Here is a 24,213-nt window from a genome sequence, read left to right on the forward strand (position 1 = left end):
CAATACGTTTGATATCAAGTAATTACTTATAGTACATGTACAATACGTTTAATATCCAGTATTTGCTGAAAGTACAATATGTTTGATATCCTGTAATTACTGGTGGTACAATACGTTTGATATCAAGTAATTACTGGTAGTACAATGCGTTTGATATCAAGTAATTACTGGTAGTACAATACGTTTGATATCATGTAATTACTATTAGTACAATACGTTTGATATCCTGTAATTTCTGATATAGTACAATTTGATATCATGTAATGACTGGTAGAACAATAAGTTTGATATCCAAAAATTCTGATATTTTAATACGTTTGATATCTTGTAATTTCTGGTAGCACATTGCGTTTTATACCCCACTAATTACTGGTACAGTGTAGCACATTACGTTTGATATCCAGATATTACGGCTGCTAAGAACAATTAACACAATAGATATCCATTATCATTTATGTCTGTAAAAGTTGTACAACACACTATAGATACATGTATCTTTCTTTACTGATGTTTAAGGTATTCGATGTATAATGACCACATTTTTACCTTATAAATGAATGGTCCGATATTCTTAATCATGATATCATTTTGAAGGTGTTATAAAATAAAAATACTCCACTAAAGAAATTTTCAAAATTTTGGTTATGGTCCAACTAATTACACCCTGAATTTTGCATTGAAGTCTATGGGCAATGTATGTTTTATTAAGATATTGTAAAAAGTAACTTAAAATTCCTAAAACTCTTTTGGTTAATACATGCATAAACTTTCTCTTTATTTAAATATGAATTAAAATGAATCATTTACCGCAGATATTTTGACGAAATTAAAATTTTCTTTTTTTCATCAAGGGAAGATAACTCTTTAAAAAAAATTAAAGTCCGAAATGACCAGCTCCTTATATGTTGTCTGTCATGTGAATTTGGTTCATTTCACTTTGATAGTTATCTAGCAATACATATTTAACTAGTTTAAAATGATTCAAAATTGTTCAATATCCCTTCATTATACATTAAATACCTTAAGAGTTTTGTTATAGTTTTCTGTTGTATGAATGAGGAATTTACTATATATCATACCGACAGTTTACTACTGACCTAAATACAATATCAGTAGACTGTTGTTTAAGGCGGGCCGTTCTATTATACAAAGACTCCTTTTAGTGTTCTGTAGATTAATGTACTAAGTAGAAGACACCTCTTAATGATATCATCCCATTACACATGATCATTTATTCAGAGGACTGGCGACGCTCACTGCTCATTGACAACAACTCTGTGTCTTTGAATATCGAACTCATTGCCAAAAGAACCATAACCCATTATCAATAACAAACTGTAGGAACTGTTAATTTATGTTCAAAACGAATTAGCAGGTAAAAAAATCAACTTATAAAATAAAACTTTTACCGGTATATTGGACCATTGTAAACAAAAACATGACACGAGCCTTATTCACATTAGAAAGAATAATTTGATTGTGAGTTCTCTATCTTGCTAATAACTACGATTGACACTCATATTTTGATTGATCATTATAGATACATTACTGAAGCATTGTAAATATAATAAAAAAAAAAGAAAAAAGAAGATTTAACCAAATCGTGACCATGCCCCTTTAAATATAGATGTACAGTATTTGGCCACAATACAATGAATAAATTTCCGCCGAGAAAAAAATAACATGCAGTGATTTTCCATTCTATCGGTATGGTAACACCATGGTATTAAATATTTTTCCGATCTTAATGTTTACAGTGCTCCACTAAGGCCTTTTTAGTAGTCAACCAAAATTTGGGTGCCATTCGTTGAGTTATATGCGAGTTACGGAGCTTGCATTTCTTTGCAGTGAAAATAAAGGTTATGTTTACGTTTTGAATGTAAAGTAAAAACTTTATTTTATTTCATTTTAGGTCACTTTTAGACTTAGAATAAATGTGTTAAACAATAGGAACTGTTTATTTATGCTCAAAATGAATAAGTAGACAGACAAATCAACTAAAATAAGATTTTTTTTCTGGTATACGAGCCTTGTTTACATGACAAGGAATTGTGAGCCCTGTATCTTGCTTATAACTCTACGACTGGCTCTCAAATTCCACTTGATCACTAGAAATGCATTCGTAAAGCATTGTAAATAATAAAAATAGGAAAATAAAATTTGGCTTAAATCGTGAACATGCCCCTTTAAGAATAGATATACAGTACTTGGCCATGATACAAAAGACTTTCAATCGAAAAAAAAAAATCCCCCCATCAAAAAAACCCCCCAACAACAAAACAAACAAACAAAAGAGACATGCAGCGATTTTCTGTTTTATCGGTATGATAGCACCACGGTATAAAATTTCATTGTTTATTTCACCAAGAAAGCACAACTTCAGATGAAAATAAAACAAGAGGCCCAGGGGCCACATCGCTCACCTGAGCAACAATTGCCTTAATTCTGATCAAATTAGCATTACAGTATCAAAATATCTAGACAACTAAGTACAGTAGATCTTGCTACAAAAAAAATTGAAAATCTGCCAAATTTTATCCACCTCTTTTTTTTTTGGTAAATACCAATCCCCTTTTGTTGTTGTACCTGTAAGAAGATTTTTCTCTATTCCTATATACCCCCCCCCCCATTTAATGGCCCCACTTTTCTCTAGGGAATCATGGTTTCATCAAACTTAAATCTGCATAACCTGTGCTTTCACACTAAGTACTGAGTTTTGGACCGAAAACTTTCCCAGAATATTTTTAATGATTTTCTCTATATATTCCTATTTAAAAATTCAAACCGCCATCACGGCCCCGCCCAACCACTAGGGACTGTGATTTTGCAAACTTGAATTTACACTACCCGAGGACACCTCTACACAAGTTTAAGCTTTTCTGGCCAAATAGTCTTTAAAAAGAAGATTTTTAAAGATTTTCTCTTTATATTCCTATGTAAAAATTCATCCCCCATTGTGGCCTCATCCTACCCCTGGACTACTATTTGAACAAACTTGAATCTATACGATCTGGGGATGCTTCCACTCAAATTTGGGCTTTCCTGGCTTAATAGTTTTGAGAAGAAGATTTTTAAACATTTTCTCTATATATAAATATTTATCCCCAATTGTGGCCCCGCCCTACCACCAGGGACCATGATTTGAACAAACCTGAATCTACATTATCTGATGATAGTTACACGCCAATTAGAGCTTTCTTGGCCAAATAGTTTTTGAGAAGAAGATTTTTAAAGATTTTCTCAATATATTCCTATGTAAAACTTGATCCCCCAATTGTGGCCCCACCCTACCCCCGGGGACCATAATTTGAACAAACTTAAATCTACACTACCTGAGGATGCTTCCATTTTAATTTGAGCTTTCCTGACCTAATAGTTTTTGAGAAGAAGATTTTTGAAGATTTTCTCTATATATTCCTATGTAAAACTTGATCCCCCCATTGTGGCCCCATCCTACCTCCGGGTACCATGATTTGAACAAACATGAATACACACTATCTGAGGATGCTTCCACTCAAATTTGAGCTTTCCTGGCCTAAAGGATTTTGAAAAGAAGATTTTTAATGATTTTCTCTATATATTCCTATGTAAAACTTGATCCCCCAATTGTGGCCCCACCCTACCCCCGGGGACCATGATTTGAACAAACTTAAATCTACACTACCTGAGGATGCTTTCATTTTAATTTGAGCTTTTCTGGCCTGATAGTTTTTGAGAAGAAGATTTTTAAAGATTTTCTCTATATATTCCTATGTACATGTAAAACATGATCCCCCTATTGTGGCCTTACCCTTACCCCGGGTACCATGATTTGAATAAACCTGAATCTACACTACCTGAGGATGCTTCCATTTTAATTTGAGCTTTTCTGGCCTAATAGTTTTTGAGAAGAAGATTTTTAAAAATTTTCTCTATATATTCCTATGTAAAATTTGATCCCCCAATTGTGGCCCCACCCTACCCCCGGGGACCATGATTTGAACAAACCTGAATCTACACTACCTGAGGATGCTTCCATTTTAATTTGAGCTTTTCTGGCCTAATAGTTTTTGAGAAGAAGATTTTTAATGATTTTCTCAATATATTCCTATGTAAAACTTGATCCCCCAATTGTGGCCCCACCCTACCCCCGGGTACCATGATTTGAACAAACTTGAATCTACACTGAGGATGCCTCCACAAAAGTTTAGGCTTTTCAGGCCGAATAGTTTTTGAGAAGAAGATTTTTGAAAAATACCAACAAATTTTCAATAATTCTCAATTATCTCCCCTTTAAAGAGGGCGTGGCTCTTCTTTTGAACAAACTTGAATTCCCGTCACCTATGAGTGCTTTGTGCCAAATTTGGTTGAAATCTGCCTAGTGGTTCTTGAGAAGAAGATGAAAATGTGAAAAGTGTACAACGACAGCGACCATTACGACGACGACAACGACGACGACAACGACAGAGAACGGACAAACTGTGATCAGAAAAGCTCACGTGAGCCTTTGGCTCAGGTGAGCTAAAAAGTAATGTCTTTTTAAAAGAATCTTTTTTTAAATAGAAAATTTACTTAAATTACCCGCACCAGTTTCTGACATCAAACAACAATGCCCAACTTAACATGTAAAGAAATATGATAATTAGTTATTTTATCAGAATAACAAATGACGATTTTACATTCATTGAAATGATCCATCTTTCCCGGAACTCGCGATGGTTGTAAAATTAAGTAAATTTGAGTCATTTTTAAGAAAGTAAGAGATGAATATATCAAGTAAAAAGACTTTAGTTATATAGATAAAAATAAATGCCAACATTTTTGAATCGTTATTGTGAAACCACGATACATTTACGTCACAAGCACTCGACGTTATATATTTTTCTCAAAATAAACACAAATACCCTATATCTAGTAATACATTATTAGTTAATTATAGGTATATATAATTTTTTTCTGAGAAAAATTTGTAACAGGTGCCTGTGGTTTACGTCATTTGATAAAAGGCAACCATTTTTTTTAAAGTCATTATAGTTTTAATACGCTGTTACCTGAATTTCCAACATTTTTGTGTGCGACTGTATTCGGTTCAGGGCAATCACCCACCGTGTATCATAACTATGTCGGGTATCTATCGTAATGTGTGCCACCCATCCTTGTTGTCTTTGATGAGTAACTATCTATTGTCATATCTAAGGGAGGAACAATTAACATATGGTTTCACTAAATGTTGGAGATATTACTGTAAAGTTCAAATGTTGTAAGTTATCTTTAACTATTGGAAATTCATTCTTTAAGAACTATTTTTCGCCCGTATAATCAGGATGGTAACTACATGTATAGTGGTTAGGAAACAGTGCAATAATTAATGGGTCTGTCAGCCATCGCCTGGTCACAATTAAGTTTTTGGTAAATAATTTTTAAAAGTTAAAAATCCTTACAAGCAAAACTTCATATACGTATGTATATACAAGAAAGAAAAAAAGTCCATGACCCCCCCCCCCCCCCCTTTATACACGCACACTCGCACAAAGAAAGATTATAATACCAAAGTGGGGTACAAACCATAAATAGAACAGTTATTATATAGTATAAACTTCAACCGCCCCTTGTATGCCGATATCCATAAAAACTACAGTATTTGTAAAAGGCGTGAGTTATAAAATGCTATGCTTATCAATCTTTCTCAATCGGGGTGCGGAATTTAGAAGAAGTAAAACGTGACTTAGCCAATCCCTGATAATTTTGAATTTTGAAATGGCACGTGGCAACCAACGTCACCAAAAAAATTTGATATTCACAATGTTGACCTTTAACTCCTGCAGTATAAAAAGGCACGGATTTCCTGTTAGAGAAGCAGTGCGCGTTTGGATTTCATTCAGAGTAGACCTCTATGTCGGGTATTACACCTATGTCGGGTTTCAGTAGTAGTGCGCGCTACTCAACCGTATCGTTTGAGTGTAAGTAGTACTAAAGTAAAAAATCTACAAGTTCTGCCAGTGTACTACCTGTATACACTGAAATACATTTGTTTGAACTTACAGTATATCATCTGAATTTAAGATGTTCGACTTGGGTGCCATTAAAAATATTTGCATTTGATTGTGATTAAAAATTATAAAATTTATACTCGAATAAGGAAATAGGTCATTGACATTCTGGTGATGTGGCCAAAGTATTGACTTGTTAGAGGACAGCTGCTTGAAGATAAAAAAAACCCTACCCCACTCAGAAGTCGAATGTTGGGAATTTAGATGTACTTAATCTTTAACGTAGCATAAAAAGATTGAAGTTTGAGTTAAACAGCTTCTTTTTACTAGAAATACCTTTTTCGAGTCCCAAATATTTTTCAAACCTTTATTAACATATACCTTGTAATACGCAATAATTCTTTCATTTTGGAGTGTCACAACGCTGTCAATTTGCGACATGTAGCCACTAAATGTCACCCCAATCCTCTGACTAGCGGATCGAGGGTTGCCATTCTTAATCTACAAATGGTATGTTAGGAATTTTTTAAAAATATAGATGGTGTGCGAAAGTTTTGACTACTACAACTTATTTGACGTTGTAAAGTGAGTAGGACGGATTGTTTCAGTCATACCTGTATCTCGAGTCGACAAAAACAGAAAACTTTGTTGTACGTGATACCCGCATCATTTTCCTTTACCCTGTCAAAGGAAGGTTTGCGAAACATGATGAATTTTTGATGATTTATAATGCGTTCCTCGGGTACTGGTGTCACCTGAAAGGTGGGAATTAGATTAAATATAGATAATGGCTCTGTTTACTTATTCTATCTTCCCGTGAACTGCATCATCACGAAAAACAATATGGTTAATTCGACAGGATACAGGAGGTCGCAAAAACAGGTCAAAAGATCCCGTGATTCTGATAAAGTGTCTTATACAAACAAACATTTTCTATGTTGTACAATAATCCATTACAAGTAAGGGGAGGGGATGTCGTGTGATGTACTGAGAAAGTCTTGGTGATATCAATGGTTATACCATATACCATATACATTACCTGTAAAAAAAAATTACGACGAGTTTGTTAAAAAACTAGTTTACAAATGTCAAACTCGCCTTATTATTTTTTTTTTTATCTCAAACTGTAAAGCATGCAGTGAAAATTGTTTGCCTGATATTATCATTATGTCCATCCAATCTCTCACGGTTGGTGAATCGACGTCTACCTACAGACAGAACCATCGGGCTTATGGAGGACAAAAAAGTGATTCGCTGCATGGTTTCACAAATTTAAACAGTATTTTTCTTGCTATTAATGTTATGATAAAAAACTACTACTTGTTCTCTCCTTTTGTGGTTGATATGAAAATTGTGTGAAGAGTTAAAATGCGTTAGTTTCAGATCCATTTTAACAAGAGCTTGGACTTTGATAGCTGCAGGACTGTAGCTCCCGGTCTGAAAAAATTCGGATGGACGACCTGGGAGCTACAGTGCCTACCATAGGACAAATCTGCAATTTACGGCGCACAAAAAATTGCGCTAGTTTTGGACTAATTAACCTTATTTTCACACAAATTCTGTAAAAAGAATTAGTACCATTAATTTATTCAGCCAATTTACTACTGATATCGCCACTTTACTTGCCTTAGACTTTCTCTTAAAAATGATAACCGACCTCGGAAAATGAAGTATGTTAATTTACGTCGAGATCGAGAGTCGCCATTTTTAAATGTAAACAAACTTGCACCACTTTAATTTACAGGGCTGCTGATGGTGTTTAAAAGAATATCAGATGCAAGTGAAGTGACGATATCTGTAGTAAAATGTCCGAGGAATTTTTTGGGATCAAATATTTGTACAGAATATGATCGTAAATGAGATTAATGTGTCCAAATCTAGCGCATTTTTTTGTGCGCAGTAAATTGCAGTTTTTTACTATGGGAGGCACTGTAGCTCCCAGGTCGTCTATCCGAATTTTTTCAGACCAGGAGCTACAGTCCTGCAGCTAGGACTTTGAGTAGTTGTGTCAATCAGCAATGTGACGTATAGTAGGTATGTTTATTTTCTTGTTGGCCACTCAGCCGTGGCTCATTGAAATCAACAATATTTGTCTGGCTTTCGAGCTAAGATTACGCAATTGGTGCATATTTTGCTTGAAACCAGCGTCATTTTTAACTTGTTTTGACTCAAGAAAAAAATAGTTAAATAAGTCCTACCGAAAGTCCGACGTCTTGTTAAAATACTTCTAATGATTTGTCTGTCGTTTCGAAACAGTCCAGTCAAAGAATTTTGCCTCTGCAGGCGGTAAAGGATGCGTGGAACATTTCTGGATATTTGCGGTGGTCATAGATATGTTGATATCCGTAACAGTCTTTGATTTTTACAGACTGTGACGCTCAAAGCTTGTTGATATCAGATTTGTGCGTTTCTTTCGCCTTCAGAAGTTTGCGAGTCCATGTGGAGGTTAGATATTTATAGATATCTGTGGTGGCAAACCCCTTTGTGGATATCTAGACCGCCAAACCCTTTGTGGGTATCTAAGCCACCAGGCCCTTTGTGGATATCTAGGCCACCAAACTCTTGGTGGATATCTAGGCCGCCAAACCCCTTGTGGATATCTAGGCCACCAAACCCTTTGTGGATATCTAGGCCACCGAACTTTTTGTGGATATCTAGGCCGCCAAACCCCTTGTGGATATCTAGGACGCCAAACCCTTTGTGGATATCTAGGCCACCAATTTCTTTGTAGGTCGATGCATGCATGCGGGGGTGAAAGATTTATTGGTCCCTGTCGTGGTTTGTGATATGAGTCACTTCGATACTGTGACCAGTTATGGGTAATCCTTTGTGGTGGTCTTAGTTTGGAGGAGTCTTATGTCCTTTGTCAAATATTTCAAATCCTGCATGTAGACTCCAAGGTGACAAAAGATTTGACAAATTAAATCTAATCTCGCTCATCAATGGCATTTTACATAGCTGAGCATATAATTCAGGTAAAGTTCAATGTAATGTACTTTAATGTTCTATGTTGTAATGCTTTCCCTAACTCCGCCCAAACCGGATCAGAGTCCGCGTCATATTTACATAATATTCCTATATTCCCGACTGAGATATATATATAACTACAGTGAGAACCTATTAAATAAAAAAAAAACAATTATAAGAAAAGGCAATATTTTATGTACAAGTGTTTACACCTACGTTTATTTTTAATGACAGTTATCCTTCTTATTTATATATAAAGAAAAAAACACAAGTTAACGAAATACGGACATCATTTTTAGATATAAACCAATGTTCTAGGGAAATTATATTTAATTTTAAAAGAAAGTTAATTTAATTTAAGAAGTATTTTGTTCAAGTATATAAATACAATGAAATGGATTGAACAGCAGGCACAATGCCCATTTATGTTCTCTCTTTTTAAAAGAAAGTTAACACGAGCGAGTAGGTGTGTTCCTGTTTATTTATAGTTTTTGTGGGAAAAAATTCTTGGGTTTGTTCGATTTTTAACACGTAGACAGACACTGGAGTAGCAAAATCAAAATGAGTCTTACAAAAGCTTTTTATATGTACGTCTGTGTGCTTTAAGAAAATATATCCTTAAAAAGGGGTTCTGCTTTGCCTTTGGACGACTTACAGTGATATGGATTGAGGCATGGAAAATGACAGTACCCCCCCCCCCCAAAAAAAAAAAAATATGATGGATGTTTGATGTGATTTAATTGAGCAAAAAAAAAAAAAACCCCACAAACAAACAAAAAAATCCATGCGCGGATCTAGTGGGGGGGGGGTGTCCTCCCCCCCCCCCCTTCTGCAAAATTGAATTTTTTTAAATTACCCAAAATATGCCTCGGACCCCCCTCCTCCCGGTAAACTCAGATAGCCGTCTGACCCCGCCATCCTGGAAAAATTTTCTGGTTCCGCGCATGAAAATCCACCCTCAATATATTAAAGGATGAGGTTTCACTCATGCAGTGTTTATAACATGTTTATGTGTTTTATTGTGCTATATCTATTTATACAAAGGGAGTTAGAAATTGGAACATTACTGGAGTGAACACAGGTCTACACCAGACATTCAAGTTTTTCGCTCCGTACCATTCGCTGGTAGATCCACAATCACTTTAACTGTTGTATGATGAAAACTGAGAAACTGTATATACCACGTCAATAATTGCAAAAGTTATTCTTGGAAAATATTATATTACATTCTAAAACTCTAGATCCACGCGCAAAAATTCCTGATCCAACCACGTGACTTCATTCACAATAACTTCCGGTTTTATCCTTCTTCATTCTGAGTGTATTGGTGTGGAAAAGAATGGGGCATTACTGATAAAATACGGCCATTCCCGAGGGGTTTCCTCAGAAGATGGCGACATCGGAGAGTTTAGCAATCGTCATTGCCTCGGACGGTAGGTTTATATAAAGAAAAGGGCGAGGATTCCGTCTTCAAATTAAGCAAAATTTCATAAGTACGCCATTGGATTCTTCAATGTTTACAAGTTGGGAAGATCAATTTAGGTGGATCTAAGGGGATTGGGGCGGTATTGACGGTTGTGTTGTTCTAGATCTTCCGTAGACACTGTACAGTTTTTGGTTTGTGTTTTTCATTTGAAATTTCACATCTGACAGATCTTTCTTGGACCCCCTGGTCCGAGTCATAAATGCAGTTGTGATCGAAGTTTGGGAGTGGGCCAGCCACATTGAATAAGATGGGCCTAAACACAAGTTTTCGTTGAAATAGACACTAAACTCTTGTACTGTATACTTCTATTGATTTAGTGATTAATTTTTGGTTTCTTGTCTTTGAATTTCCATGTATAAAAATATCCTAATTTGAATGAAAAAGGAAAAATGGAAATGTAGACTTGACACTGATCGCATTTTGATATGGTCTGTAAATAAAAGCTGATGTTTTAGCAAACTCATGGCACTCCTATCACTTGAAGGTTATCCTGATGAACAATTTAACCAGGAACACGAGGAAATTGATGGAAATTTCCAGGCACAATCAGACCTTGTCTTAAGTCATCTCTGTGTGTCTATGCAGTTAACATGAAAAATACACCCGGGGTTGGGTGATAAACACCACCGTCACAAAAATGTCAATTATTATTTTAATTTACCTTTTTTTATTGGTCTTGTCTGATAAAAGTTATCAATAGAATATGATAATTTTTTTTTATCATGGCATTATCACACAGTGTAAAAAGCACTTAAAAATAAAACTACTTGGGGGTGGGTAGGAAGAAAAATATATAAAATATTTTAAAAAATAAATAGTTCTAGGTAATAGTACCATATTGATTCTGTGTAATAATTAGATTTATAATGAAAAAAGTTAATAGAAATTTTGAAATTGAGTAATTTCCCACATGTGCCAAGATAACGGTAGAGAAAGTGAAAGTGAAAGCAAACTTCAGAAATATAGCAGTTATTTGTTGGATCAATGTCAAAGGGAATCAGTGAAAGGAAAATTAATTTTTGAACTTTGAAACAAACTAAACTTTGAAAAACTAATTTGGTTCCTCCGTAGTACAAAAGCATAATCCAATCCAAATAAAATCTCAGTCCTTGAGAGAGAGAGAGAGAGAGAGAGAGAGAGAGAGAGAGAGAGAGAGAGAGAGAGAGAGAGCGAGAGCATAGACACTATAGACACTAAGCTGTACATTAGATAACATAATGTACTGTATTGAATGACCTTATTTTGTTTTCCTGTTTACAGTGATGCATGTTTTATTTGTGAATGGTACTGTTGCCTAGTTTATGAATGTTATAAACTCCAGGTCAAGGCATGTAGGTGTACTAGTAATGCCACAGAAATTTGAAAGGAAAAATAACGAAAATGAAAAGATAGAACCATTTTAACAAGACCGTGGACTTTTGGTAGGATGTAATAATCTATTTCTTGTCTAGGAACAAGTTAAAGATGACGCTGGTTTCAAGCCTAAATCTGCATAATATACACTGATTGCATAGTCTTAGCTCAAAAACCAGACAAATCTTTTTGATTTCAAAGAGCCATATCTGAGGAGCTAGTAATGAAATAAACAGGCCTACGTCACATTGCTGTTTAAAGCAACTACCCACAGTCCAAGCTGTTGTTAAAATGGGTTCTGATGTTGGGCTTCTTGTACAGTGTTCACAGATCAAATAACTGTGTTTATATTGAGGCTCAAAGAGGAAAATAATATCATTAAACACGTAATTATTTTCAGTAAACAAATTCTAAATAAGTCTACTGCAGCAGGTGATCACAGTAATACATGTACAGACATTTAGTTTTATAATTAAATATGATCACATGTGATGTTTGGTACTGTGAGAGCAATTATCATGTCTGCCTTCAAACCTGGGGATGTATGTTGTAATAAAATACCAAATGTTTAGATTTGGAATGACATGCTTATAGTAAAATTTATACAAAGGAAAAGAGCACTGATCCATGTATGTTATACATTGTAAAAATACACCAAGCCTTAGAGCCTATCACTAACTGATAGGTAACTAGAAGGGGACGGGGTGCTTAGGAGAGGATCTGTTACTTAGTAACTAAACTAATCAATGAATTACACATTTAATGATTTACAATGTAGGTGGGGTTTGGGCCATGCAAACGAGAACTTATGTGAATGAAAAAGTTTACATACTAAAAAAATAGGGGGGGGGGGGGACTCATTATATATATAGTGGATGTGGAGTATCTTTAAAAGAGCACGGATGATATATTGGATAAATATGTATCTTTTTATATTATGGGGAAGGAAGAATGAAGTAAAGTGGTATTGAATTTTGTATGGCATAAAAAAGGAAAACTGTGTTGTGTATGACTTACATTGGAATAGAGGGTGTTGTGGAGGGGGGGGGGGGCTTAAGATGGAAAAGTTCACTAAGCAGGGTGCTTAAAAAGGGCCCTGTGTATTTATCACTTGTATTGTGGAAACATATAAATTTGAAGGGGCCAAGTTGCTAGTTTTTGACAGGTTCGTTGAAAAATAATTTTGTTGTCTAATGAATAATTAAAAAAAAAATTAATGATCACTAAATTTAATTATTTGTTGAAGATATAAATTAAGAAATCCATGAATATTGAACCACAACAAATATTTGTGTTCAACATTACATAGAAATGCATGCTTTAAATCATATCAGTTACTTTTGCAGTTGTAATGAGTTGAAATATCTGCCAAGATAAAACATCTGATAGGAAAAGCCAGTGGTTCTTTTAAAGCTAGGAGCAGTTTATAAGTGCTGATGTTGACATCAAAACAAGACTGAAGTTCATATTGATAATCATATTTAGGTTATTTAGTCTTGAACACCGAACCTTTTAAGACAAAATTTCTATGAAGCAAAACCTAGATTTCAAACACCATACAGATTTTTATTTTATTATTTATGATATTGAATATATTGAGTGATATAAGAACAGCGTACTGTAGGTCAATTGACACTTGCATGCTAGGGTAGATCATTTTAATGTTTTATTTGTTTTTATTGAACTTTCGCATATTCACATACCATAGTATAAGTATTGCACATTTTAATGTTTTATTGATTTCTTTTAGATGAGAGTGACAGTGATGTTGAAATTCTCCGGGAGGAAAAGAACGAGGATTTAGATGTAATTATTGTCGCGGAGACAACGGTCAAGCCAGTCCAAAGGCTAGAGATGGGGACAGGGGGTGTGGCAGGATCCAAGTCGGTCCACTCCTGTCAGGGCTTGCGTCGTGAGGTTCAGGTGGACCTATCTCTTGATGATTGTGATGACGAGGACAGTTCATCAGCCGTGGCCACACCTCTCAATCTGTCGTCAAAAAAGTGCTCCGGTGATGACACAGATCTTGATTTGGATTCTAGCAGCCCTACCATGATCATTGCAGAGCAGACTGCTAATACCTTTACAAACTTCTTTAAAGAGTCGTTTTCCTCAAACGTCAAACTACTGTCCAAGTCAGACAACCTCTGTGTACCCTCTAACTGTGATAATTCTGATTCTAAAACCCTTGATCCGTACCACAAGAAGATGGATCTGTTTGAGAGCTCTTTAATGCCTGGGCCCAGTCTGTCTGCCACTGATCTGTCTGTTTTGGGCTCTGTGCCTGTTCCCACGGTCATTCCCCCTAATACCAGCGTCGGCGACATTCCGGTCGACTTCTCCTCAGACAGCGACAACAAACAGTCCTGTAAACGGTCTCTATCCTCCTCCACGGATGATTCGTTCAATGGCAAGAAGGTTAAGAAAGAGACAGATTTATTCGACAGTGAAGCATGGAAGATGTTGGACTTGGATTTCTTGTCAGAATCGGGCTCTAGTTCCTACACGAACAATAATGGTTGTGATAGCAACCAAAACCTGTCCGCTGGGGCCCAGGGGGGACCTCCTGCTACCCACGTTATCACGGGTCGCTCTCTAAGTATATCCATAGAGACCTCCACCAAGCACCTGCCTCCAAAGAAGCAGAGTTGCTTCCGACAAGCCAGTGACCCTGGGTTCAATGTCGCCAGTCACCCTACCTCTCCCCAGCCTTCCTGTAGTAGCTGGGGGTCAGAGAAATGCACCAGCTGTAACATCTCACTGCTGGGGTTCCGGATATCCAGGTGTATCCAGGGACATCCCACCTGTGCTTTCTGTCTGGAGGAACAAGTCAAACTTGTTCTGACCGGCAAAACCAAGGTACAGAATCAGTTGTCCAGACTGTCACTGACACATAATATAGTAGTTTATTTTACCAAAAAAAAAGGGGGAAACTCAATGAGCACTATATACAGTGAAATATTCGCCCCCTGTTTTATTTTTGTCCTTGTTGTCAGCAGACAAATTTAATATGGCAAATTCAAAATTGTGTTAGGTAGAGTATCAATCATTTATTCTATTGTCAGGGTGAATTCAAATATGGGGGGGGGGGGGGGGAGAAAACACTTTGCAAGTGTAGATGGACCAAAAAAAAATCTGCAGGGCAAAAACAATCCTGTATACAGAAGTTAACTTTGATTTCAAAATTATCTTAACAATAATAACAAGCTTTTAATACTTTACAAATTAATTCATGTACCAGTAAAGAAAATTTATAGAGATTGAAGCATTTCGAATAAACGGTGTCTGATATTATGTAAAATTTGTGCTTAAAGGAGAAGTTTATTTGTTTTTTATGTACAGTAATACTGTAAACGTACTACATTTGGCTGTGTATTCTATTTAGTGCTTTTGGCGGAATGCGGCTTCCGCCAAATCAAGTACAGTGCTAAATGACATGCACATATATATGAAATTAGTCACATTCAGGAATATGCGTATTCAAATCCATGCCAACTTGTTCAAAAACTAATTTCTGCCAAATACCGCACACGCCAAAATAATACGTTAACGGTACACTTAAGGTGAAGGTATTATTTAAAATGCTGAATAATACACTGTAGGTCTTAGTTATGTGTTTTGGTATCATGATTCATGTGAGCATTACTGTATCTTTTTTTGTGTATTTTTTTTTCTTTCAGAAATCATTGTTTTGTGTTCAGGGAGGTTGTGACAGTTATTATCCAATGAGTGAGTACAACAAAAACAACAGCTATTAATAGAAAAAGGAAAATGTATAAATCTATAAATAGTAACAAACTGTAAAATATCATAAATAGTATCAGGAAGATTTAAGTTTTGAATGTTACCAAAACATGTGTCAGTTCACATGTACATAGTTTTTAATAACTACATAATTTTTTTTTAGTATTTCTGCTTGCATGGATATCTTGACTAGTCTAGTGTTCAATTTGAATCCCCTCAACTCCGCCTTGGCTGATATAGGTGGTGATGAGGGGATACAAATCAAATAATTAGTTAGTGAAGATGATTGTTGGCATGTTGATATTGTACCTCATTCTGCATGGTTCTGACAGCCTTGATTAGTGAGAAGTCTCTCTCTCTTTGTATGGGTGAATTAAAATCTGTGTAGGTGAAATAAATTCTCTGTCTGTGTAGATATATAAAATCTCTCTCTTTGTGATGGTAATATAAAGTCTTTATCTGAGCATATGTGAGCTTAAAAGTAAAATCTGTGTGTAGGTGAATTAAATTCTCTAGTGTAAGCAAGTTCAATTTTCTTTCTGTATGTATGAGTTAAATTCTTTGTCTGTGTAGGTGGGTTAAATTTTCTTTCTGTATGTATGAGTTAAATTCTTTGTCTGTGTAGGTGGGTCAAATTCTCTTTCTGTATGTATGAGTTACATTCTTTGTCTGTGTAGGTGGGTTAAATTCTCTTTCTGTATGTATGAGTTACATTCTTTATCTGTGTAGGTGGGTTAAATTCTCTTTCTGTATGTATGAGTTAAATTCTTTGTCTGTGTAGGTGGGTTAAATTTTCTTTCTGTATGTATGAGTTACATTCTTTGTCTGTGTAGGTGGGTCAAATTCTCTTTATGTATGTATGAGTTACATTCTTTGTCTGTGTAGGTGGGTTAAATTCTCTTTCTGTGTGTAGGTGAGCTGAAGCAGTCGTTACCTAGCATGGTTGTAGAGATCCTTGAGACTAAACTAGACGATGACTACATCGAGTACATCGCCAATATGATCGCCAAGAAGACCTCCGATGACACGGCACTGGAGGATCAGGAACCAGACAACAGGACCAGCAACTGGGAGGAGAAGTCGGAGGACAGTCGTAAAAACCCAACCGACTGGCCGATACACTGGGACTATATGGATCCACGACAGGTCAGTGCTCCGGATCGTATGGATCTCTACAGATGGCTAATGGACTCCGGATTAACATTGTTAAATGAAATAAATGGATATCATTTACTCAGGGTTAACATTACTAAAAGAAATGAATTGATATTATTTCTAGTTTCATCAATATTCCTCAATCAACAATTTTCCAGGAATTTATTGTGAATTAATCTATAAAATGAAACATTTATCAGAAATGAAAATTAATAGAAATGACATCAAGAGAAAAACTGTCCACAAATTTAAATATCTTCAATACTGGATTTTTCTTAATCCACGAAAATTGATCCGTCTTAATGTTAATGAAATGACAGTTATGACAAAAATGTTACTATCTATTGCCCTGAATATTTCTGCATGTTGTTTATATCTGATACAGTCATTATTTCCTGTGGATATGTTTTTCAGAGAAATGTTTTGTTAGTAAGTTTAGTAATTATCTATGAGGATTTCCAGTATACAGTATTTATAACAATGCATTTATGACATTTGTTTTGTCATTTTTTTGTATCAAAATTTGGGGGCGGGGATTGAAGCTTTAAAGCCTATTTAACCCACTTTTAATTTTGAGTGTGAAGATTCATAAATGAAATTTTTGTATTTAATGATAAGAAATAAATTGTAGTTGCATTTATAAATAGACTAGTATACTGATGTGTAACAGTTACCTTTACAGGGCTAGTATACTGATGTGTAACAGTTACCTTTACAGGGCTATAAATAGACTAGTGTACTGATGTGTAACAGTTACCTTTACATGGCTAGTGTATTGATGTGTAACAGTTACCTTTACAGGGCTATATATAGACTAGTGTACTGATGTGTAACAGTTACCTTTACAGGGCTATAAATAGACTAGTGTACTGATGTGTAACAGTTACCTTTACAGGGCTATATATAGACTAGTGTACTGATGTGTAACAGTTACCTTTACAGGGCTAGTGTATTGATGTGTAACAGTTACATTTACAGGGCTAGTGTATTGATGTGTAACAGTTACCTTTACAGGGCTATGTGATGGTGGACTTGGTTCCAGACTCTCCAGAATACATAGAAGTGTGTTCCAAGTTCTACGAGACTCTTCATTTCCCTCAGGCAGATATTGTAAAGATTAGTCGCATTCAGAACCCCATACAGTGGAAGTACTTCACTGTGTAAGTAGATGGAGCCTACTGAGAGAGGTCGAGAAGTAAATCAATAGCGCTTCACTTTATGGGAGTTCGAGTTTGATATGAAGGGCTGGCTAAGACTGTGTGTCGTTCCTTTGGCAAAGTATTGAAAAATTTTGATTCAACAATTGCGTCCATTTTTATCACATCTTATTCAGATGCATATCAAAGAAAAGAAGAGCGAACACTACAATGAAAATCTTGATTCTAAATTACTAATGTTCCTTAAAGAATTCTTAAATGATGTAGGAGTGCCTGTCCAACTCTATCTGTATTTACGTTTTTCAGTAAGATAACCTAAAGATCTCTGTTTTTTTTGTTTATCAGTAAAAGGACGGAGATGATACATGAAAATGATGGCCTAGCGGTAGTGGAGAAATACCTGTTCCACGGGACGCACGCCTCGGTGCTGGAAGCCATCTGTAGGAAGGGCTTCGACTGGAGAGTCTGCGGCAAAAACGGCACCGTCTATGGTCATGGTGAGATACCTTAGTTCAATGAGATTTTTCATATTAATTCATTAATAATTAACTTGACCACGAATCGAAATCATTTTTCATGCAATTAATTATTGTATTAAATGTTTTAAAAGTTTAGTTATTGTATCGAAAAACTGTTTTCAAAGTTCATTAACCAAAATAACTTGCAAGAATTTTTGTCTCATTATTTGTTTACTCAGCAACTGAAATGATAGAGATTTTAAGCGGATTTTGGACCTCTTAATTATCCTTTGTATCATTAAATTTATGTACCGTATTTTCCAAATAAATCTTTGCTTCCTAGCACTTTGGAAAAGATTTATCCTGGTTTGACATTTTGTATATTTTGACATTCGAATAAGACTTGTATAAAAAAATTAAAAATTCAAATACTGTTTTAAATCCACATTTTAAACCACAATCAACAGAAACATTATCTCGCAATAGAAAACCTTGCTCAAAATACTGGTGAACTGTATAATCTCAACCAACCATACCGTGTAACCTATCCACCAACCACACAAGTTTGTGATTGACAGATTTGATTGACAGCTGTGATTGACAGGTGCTCTTTGTTACAGGTTCCTATTTTGCTGCCCATTCCTCCTACTCTCACCAGTACACAGACAAGGCAGACCGTCGCCGCAGTTTTCAGATGATGCATGGCACGCTGCTCCAGATGGGCATGGTCCCCTTCCAGAACTCCACCCACTTCTCCTTTGTGTCCCTGCCCAATCAGATTGTCGTCCCGTCCAGCATATTTAGCAGGCGAAGGCTTTACGGAACTGCGGGTGACGGCAGCAATGGGGCACCTGCTGCTTCTTCAAGCTCTGCTGCTGGAGGGTCAGGGTTTTCAAAGTTTACGCACAATGCCGCACTGCCTACTGACCCAAATCTGACAAACCTGTCTAAGTGTAACACTAGAAGACTGGCGACTGCCCTTGCTATGCACAGTGGCCATTCGTCAAGTCTGAATGATAAACTGTTTCCTGGTCAGGTTTTGTCCACAGGAACTGCCCAGGATGCTTCATCTAATTCCAATTCCTCAAGCAATAATATACAGAATGGAGGACCAAATCAGTTCAGTGGTCCAAGCATTCAGCCTTTTCAGAATGCCTCAAGTTCCAGCAGCTCTCCGAACATTCTGACCAATCAGAATTTGTTTCAAAATGGAAGTCAGAGTGCATTTGCCAGCCGGAAGTATTCCAGTGGGTTCATGCAGCCCCAGTCTCTGCAAACCATAGCGGGTGTCTCCTCAGATGTCCAGAACCAGCCCAACTCAATGCAAAATTCAACAACAAATCCTGGACCTTCTCAGCAGATGAACCCTGGGCCATCTCAACAAATGAACCCTGGACCTTCTCAGCAAATGAACCCTGGGCCTTCACAGCAGCTGAACCCTGGGCCATCACAAGCAATAAACCCTGGGCCATCACAAGCAATGAACCCTGGGCCTTCTCAACAAATGAACCCTGGGCCTTCTCAACAAATAAACCCTGGGCATTCACAACAGATGAACCCTGGGCCTTTACAACAAATGAACCCTGGGCCTTCTCAGCAAATGAACCCTGGGCCTTCACAACAGATGAACCCTGGGCCATCACAAGCAATGAACCTTGGACCTTCTCAACAAATGAATCCTGGGACTTCTCAGCAAATGAACCCTGGGCCTTCACAAGCAATGAACCCTGGGTCTTCTCAGCAAATGAACCCTGGGCCATCACAACAAATGAACCCTGGGCCTTCACAACAGATGAACCCTGGGCCATCACAAGCAATGAACCCTGGGCCTTCCCAACAAATTAACCCTGGGCCTTCTCAGCAAATGAACCCTGGGCCTTCTCAACAAGATTCTTCAACATCCATAGATCCTTTAGGGAGCTCTGTTTATACAAGGAAGCTTCATGCTCTGCACTCAATTCAACACTTTCCGCCAAAGCCTTTTCATCATCGTCCAGCAGAATCAGGGGAGAAAACACTCCACAAAATGTTTATGGCAAAAGTACTTGTAGGGAGGTTCACTGGAGGAAGTAGCACCTATAGGAAGCCCCCGCCCCTCGACCCCGTCAACGACCCATACGGGAAGTGTTATGACTCGTGTGTGGATAACATCCACAATCCGAAGGTGTTTGTTATATTTGACAGCAGTCAAGCTTACCCAGACTACCTCATTGAATACAACTACTCCAGCTGAAGGAGCCAAACTTAAAATCTCACATTGAGTTTTTATTAGAGGAAAGCTGACTCTTGCTGTGATGGAAGGAAATCTGGCAGAGGAGTGATGAAATGTGATTAGAAGTTGATCTGTTACAGTGTTATATGTGATTGTCCAGTCTCAGTATTTTTACAGCCAATGTAATGCTAAAATACTACTTCACTTGCTGTACCAGCAGTTAACTAACAATACATAAGACTTGTGTGTTTGAACCATTTGTTACCCAAGTATTTGATCTGTATCTGGAAGGTTGTTATCATAGGAGGATTGTCTCCCCTTGATGAGGGTGTTACTCTCCGGTCTGAGGTGATGAGAATAAACGTAGCTTGATCGTTTGTGTACATTAGCGGTATGCTTATAATAAACTACCACAAAATGTAGCATTGTGTTGCAGGTTTACATACAGTATTGTATATTGTACTGTATATCTTGTATGTATCCTGATTATTGTACATTGTGGTACGATTCAGTTCTCTGTACTTACTGTTAAAACACTTATCATTGGCCAAGTGCTGTTTGTTGTTGCCAATACAGGGACAGAGTTATATGGTGAGCTGTGCTTGTAGCCCGAGATATAGCTGTGTGTAGTGCTAGATCATGTTTTGTTGACAATCCTTTTACTCTGATACATGTAGTTCACTCTTGTATTCAATATGTATGGATGGTGAATATATATATACCTGTATTTATATATGAAGGATCGGGTTCTCTGTATACATTTAACTACCCACACATTATATCAATCTCAAACTCACTATGGATTTATCAATGTTTATGGCCATCAATTTTTGTGTATTTTGTCAAAAGCACGAATTATTAGACATAAAAAAAAGGTGTCATGTTTTTGCTTACCGTAACTGTGAAATCCATCAAAATTGGTAATCAACAAGTATCAACATAGCCATAAAACGTGTGAAACAATAACGTGGATGATAAACTAATGGTGGACTTATTGAGAGTAAACTGTTGGAACCTTTGGTTCCCTGTAGAGATGTGTGTATGTATGTGAAGATAAGGCATGAGGCTTAAGTGAATGTGCGAGTGTGTCAAAGGCATAATTCTGTCCATGTTTAGATGATGTATAAACTCAAGTATAGCTAGGCAGTGTATATAATGGAGATACTGGGGAATCGGCACTGTTCATGGTTGCTCAATGTTCTCGAAAATTGTGGATGCCACTTATCAGTGAATTCACATCCACACTAACTTTGTAAAAGCTTTGAGTTACTTGGAAGTTTGTTTTCTCACTAGGACATTCAGGTGCAAAATTATGTCCACAACCAGTCTATTCACAAACATTGACCCTCATGAAATAAGAGGATTCCTCAGTATACTGCAGATGTAGAGAATTGAGTGTATTCTCTGTGGAAATGTGTGACATTCCCAAGCACCCGTTGAGGGGCACCTGTTATAATAGAGTAATATAAACCTGTTACAATTGTCACTGTTTTTGGTTTGTCTGATATTGTATCTATGAACTGTTATATAGTATTTTCGATTCCATACATCCTGTAATTAAGTCTTTCCATTGCTCTGTTTTTCTTGGGGGTTTTAATAATCAAAGTACTGTGATGTAACAATGGCAACACCCAACTACCAGCACTGTCATCTAAAGTATGACCTCATTTCAAGTCAATTTTTTTTCTTTTTATTTTGAAGAGACATCTATCAAGTTCTTTTTTAGATGCACACAGTTTCTGTGTTGATTTGCAAATTCATTCTGCATTTGGACTTATCATAGGGTCCACAGATGCATAACAAGACTTGTTTAATATTATTTAAAATAATGTAAGCGACAGTACTGGTATAAAATACTATATAAAGTGGAGGCTTTTTGGTGTAATAATACAAATTAGGCATTCACCCCAGACCAGTAGGGGATCTGTTATGTAGAAATGATAGACATTTAGCCAATATTTGTTAGCAATTTGATTTAAATCTGTTTGTTTGTTTAATTTTTTAAAGGTGCTCATATGTTGCAATAATTTAGACTCTAATCAATCATGATATGAATATTTCCTTGGATGTAACTAAATTTAGAATTAGAAATACTTTGAAATGTGAATCAAGTGGAATGTCAAAAATTATGAAGCCCCAATAACTAATTGTTTGATTTGAAAATTCCATTATGTCAGTAGATAAACTTATATTTACTTTGATTGACTTTAAGGTTAAAGGGCCATCATGTTTTAAGGTTAAAGAGCCATAATGTCTGTAACAAAGAATCAACGTGGTCTGGGTTTTCAAGGTGATGTAATTGATTTTTTTTTCCAAGTTTGATGAGTTCATTGTACATATATATGTATGTGTGTTTGTTCTTGGAGTGAACAGGTTATATGATGTATCATTGACTGTATGACTTCTTAAAGATTTTAATACCCCCTCAAATGTTGTTCAGTTAGTACTTGAGTAAGTTTATAACTTTTAATATGTTTGTATTTGTTTGTGTATATGTGTATATTGAGAAGACCTGGTGTAGTTAACAATTTAAAATCTTTTAAATATAAACTTAACCCCCCACCCACTATTTTAGACCATATCATGAAAGATGGAAACTGTTTCGCAAATTCTAAATTCACAATCAATTGTATTTTTTTTTTAAATGTGAGATATTTCAAAAATTGTATAACTTACAAGGTTGTACACAACTTTAAAAGCCTGTGATGACTGGTCCTCCATTTGACCAATTTACTGATAAGAACCAGTTTAGACTGTTGCGTAAATGATAAATACATGTCCAGTATTTACATCTCCTATTAAACAAATGTTAAATGACTTAGCTGGACTGTTACACGTGTAAATGAGATGGTTGCAATCTGTGAAGTTAAAGCTAGAGATGTGGGAGCCATTAAAACAGCCCATTGTGGGATACTACGTTGATCATTGCCAACAGTGTCTGAAACATTGTGATAGGGTGTAGCAAGGAATGTCTGTTTTAGTTTGAGTATTGGCTTTAATAAATAAATAAATAAAAAAGATAAGAAACTCAACTTGTCATTTATTTATCATCTCTTACATGCATAGTCCTTATACGTAATATATATGAATGCTTACTTAATTAAGATGATCATAATTTCTTGCAGTCTGACAAATAAGAAATCCGCAGTATTTAATGAATTTAATGTCTTAACAATATTTTCTAACATTGTATATCAAAAGTTCATTGCCTATGCATTATAATTTTTAATGATTTTCAACATTATTCTGAATGTTTCTTGGACTTAATTTATCCCAAAAGACATAAATCATAAAAATACATTAATAGATAGTAAAATAAAAGGAATCCATGCATGTCAAAAGTTTTTGCAAATACATGTAGTACCTAATCGGAGTCAAATTTGAGTTTATTAAAAAATGGTATGCAAATACATGTAGTACCTAATCGGAGTCAAATTTGAGTTTATTAAAAAATGGTATGCAAATACATGTAGTACCTAATCGGAATCAAATTTGAGTTTATTAAAAAATGGTATGCAAATACATGAAGTACCTTATCGGAATCAAATTTGAGTTTATTAAAAAATGGTATGCAAATACATGTAGTACCTAATCGGAATCAAATTTGAGTTTATTAAAAAATGGTATGATATTAATGCTCCCAAAACTGTATCGCTTGCTCAAAGAGACCTTTACGGGTGCTTTATGGATTTAATTGGAGCATGTGACACTG

At 36.0% G+C, this 24,213-nt stretch overlaps 1 protein-coding gene across 2 annotated transcripts; it reads left to right on the forward strand.

Moving 5' to 3' along the window:
- Window positions 1–5,834: 5,834 nt before the first annotated feature.
- On the forward strand, window positions 5,835–23,528 carry LOC105319882 (serine-rich adhesin for platelets). 2 transcript variants are annotated; one of them, XM_066085446.1, is made up of 7 exons: window positions 5,835–5,939; window positions 13,526–14,634; window positions 15,456–15,504; window positions 16,433–16,665; window positions 17,689–17,834; window positions 18,177–18,328; window positions 18,910–23,528. In XM_066085446.1, the coding sequence occupies exons 1-7, from the start codon at window positions 5,873–5,875 to the stop codon at window positions 20,520–20,522; spliced, it is 3,369 nt and encodes a 1,122-aa protein (XP_065941518.1). In that variant the 5' UTR covers window positions 5,835–5,872; the 3' UTR covers window positions 20,523–23,528. The 2 variants fall into 2 exon arrangements, with proteins under 2 accessions (XP_065941518.1, XP_011415909.3); XM_011417607.4 differs by lacking the exon at window positions 5,835–5,939 and adding an exon at window positions 10,211–10,369.
- The last annotated feature ends 685 nt before the right edge of the window (window positions 23,529–24,213 follow it).

This window comes from Magallana gigas, chromosome 5 (assembly GCF_963853765.1).
Source record: "Magallana gigas chromosome 5, xbMagGiga1.1, whole genome shotgun sequence".
In the NCBI taxonomy this organism is placed as follows: Eukaryota; Metazoa; Mollusca; class Bivalvia; order Ostreida; family Ostreidae; genus Magallana; species Magallana gigas.

Coding starts and splice junctions, on each gene's coding strand:
- LOC105319882 (XM_066085446.1), top strand. CDS start 5,873: ATGTCGGGTATTACACCTATGTCGGGTTTCAGTAGTAGTGCGCGCTAC. Junction 15,505..16,432: donor TGACAGTTATTATCCAATGA/GTGAGTACAACA, acceptor TTCTGTGTGTAG/GTGAGCTGAAGCAGTCGTTA. Junction 17,835..18,176: donor CAGTGGAAGTACTTCACTGT/GTAAGTAGATGG, acceptor TTTGTTTATCAG/TAAAAGGACGGAGATGATAC.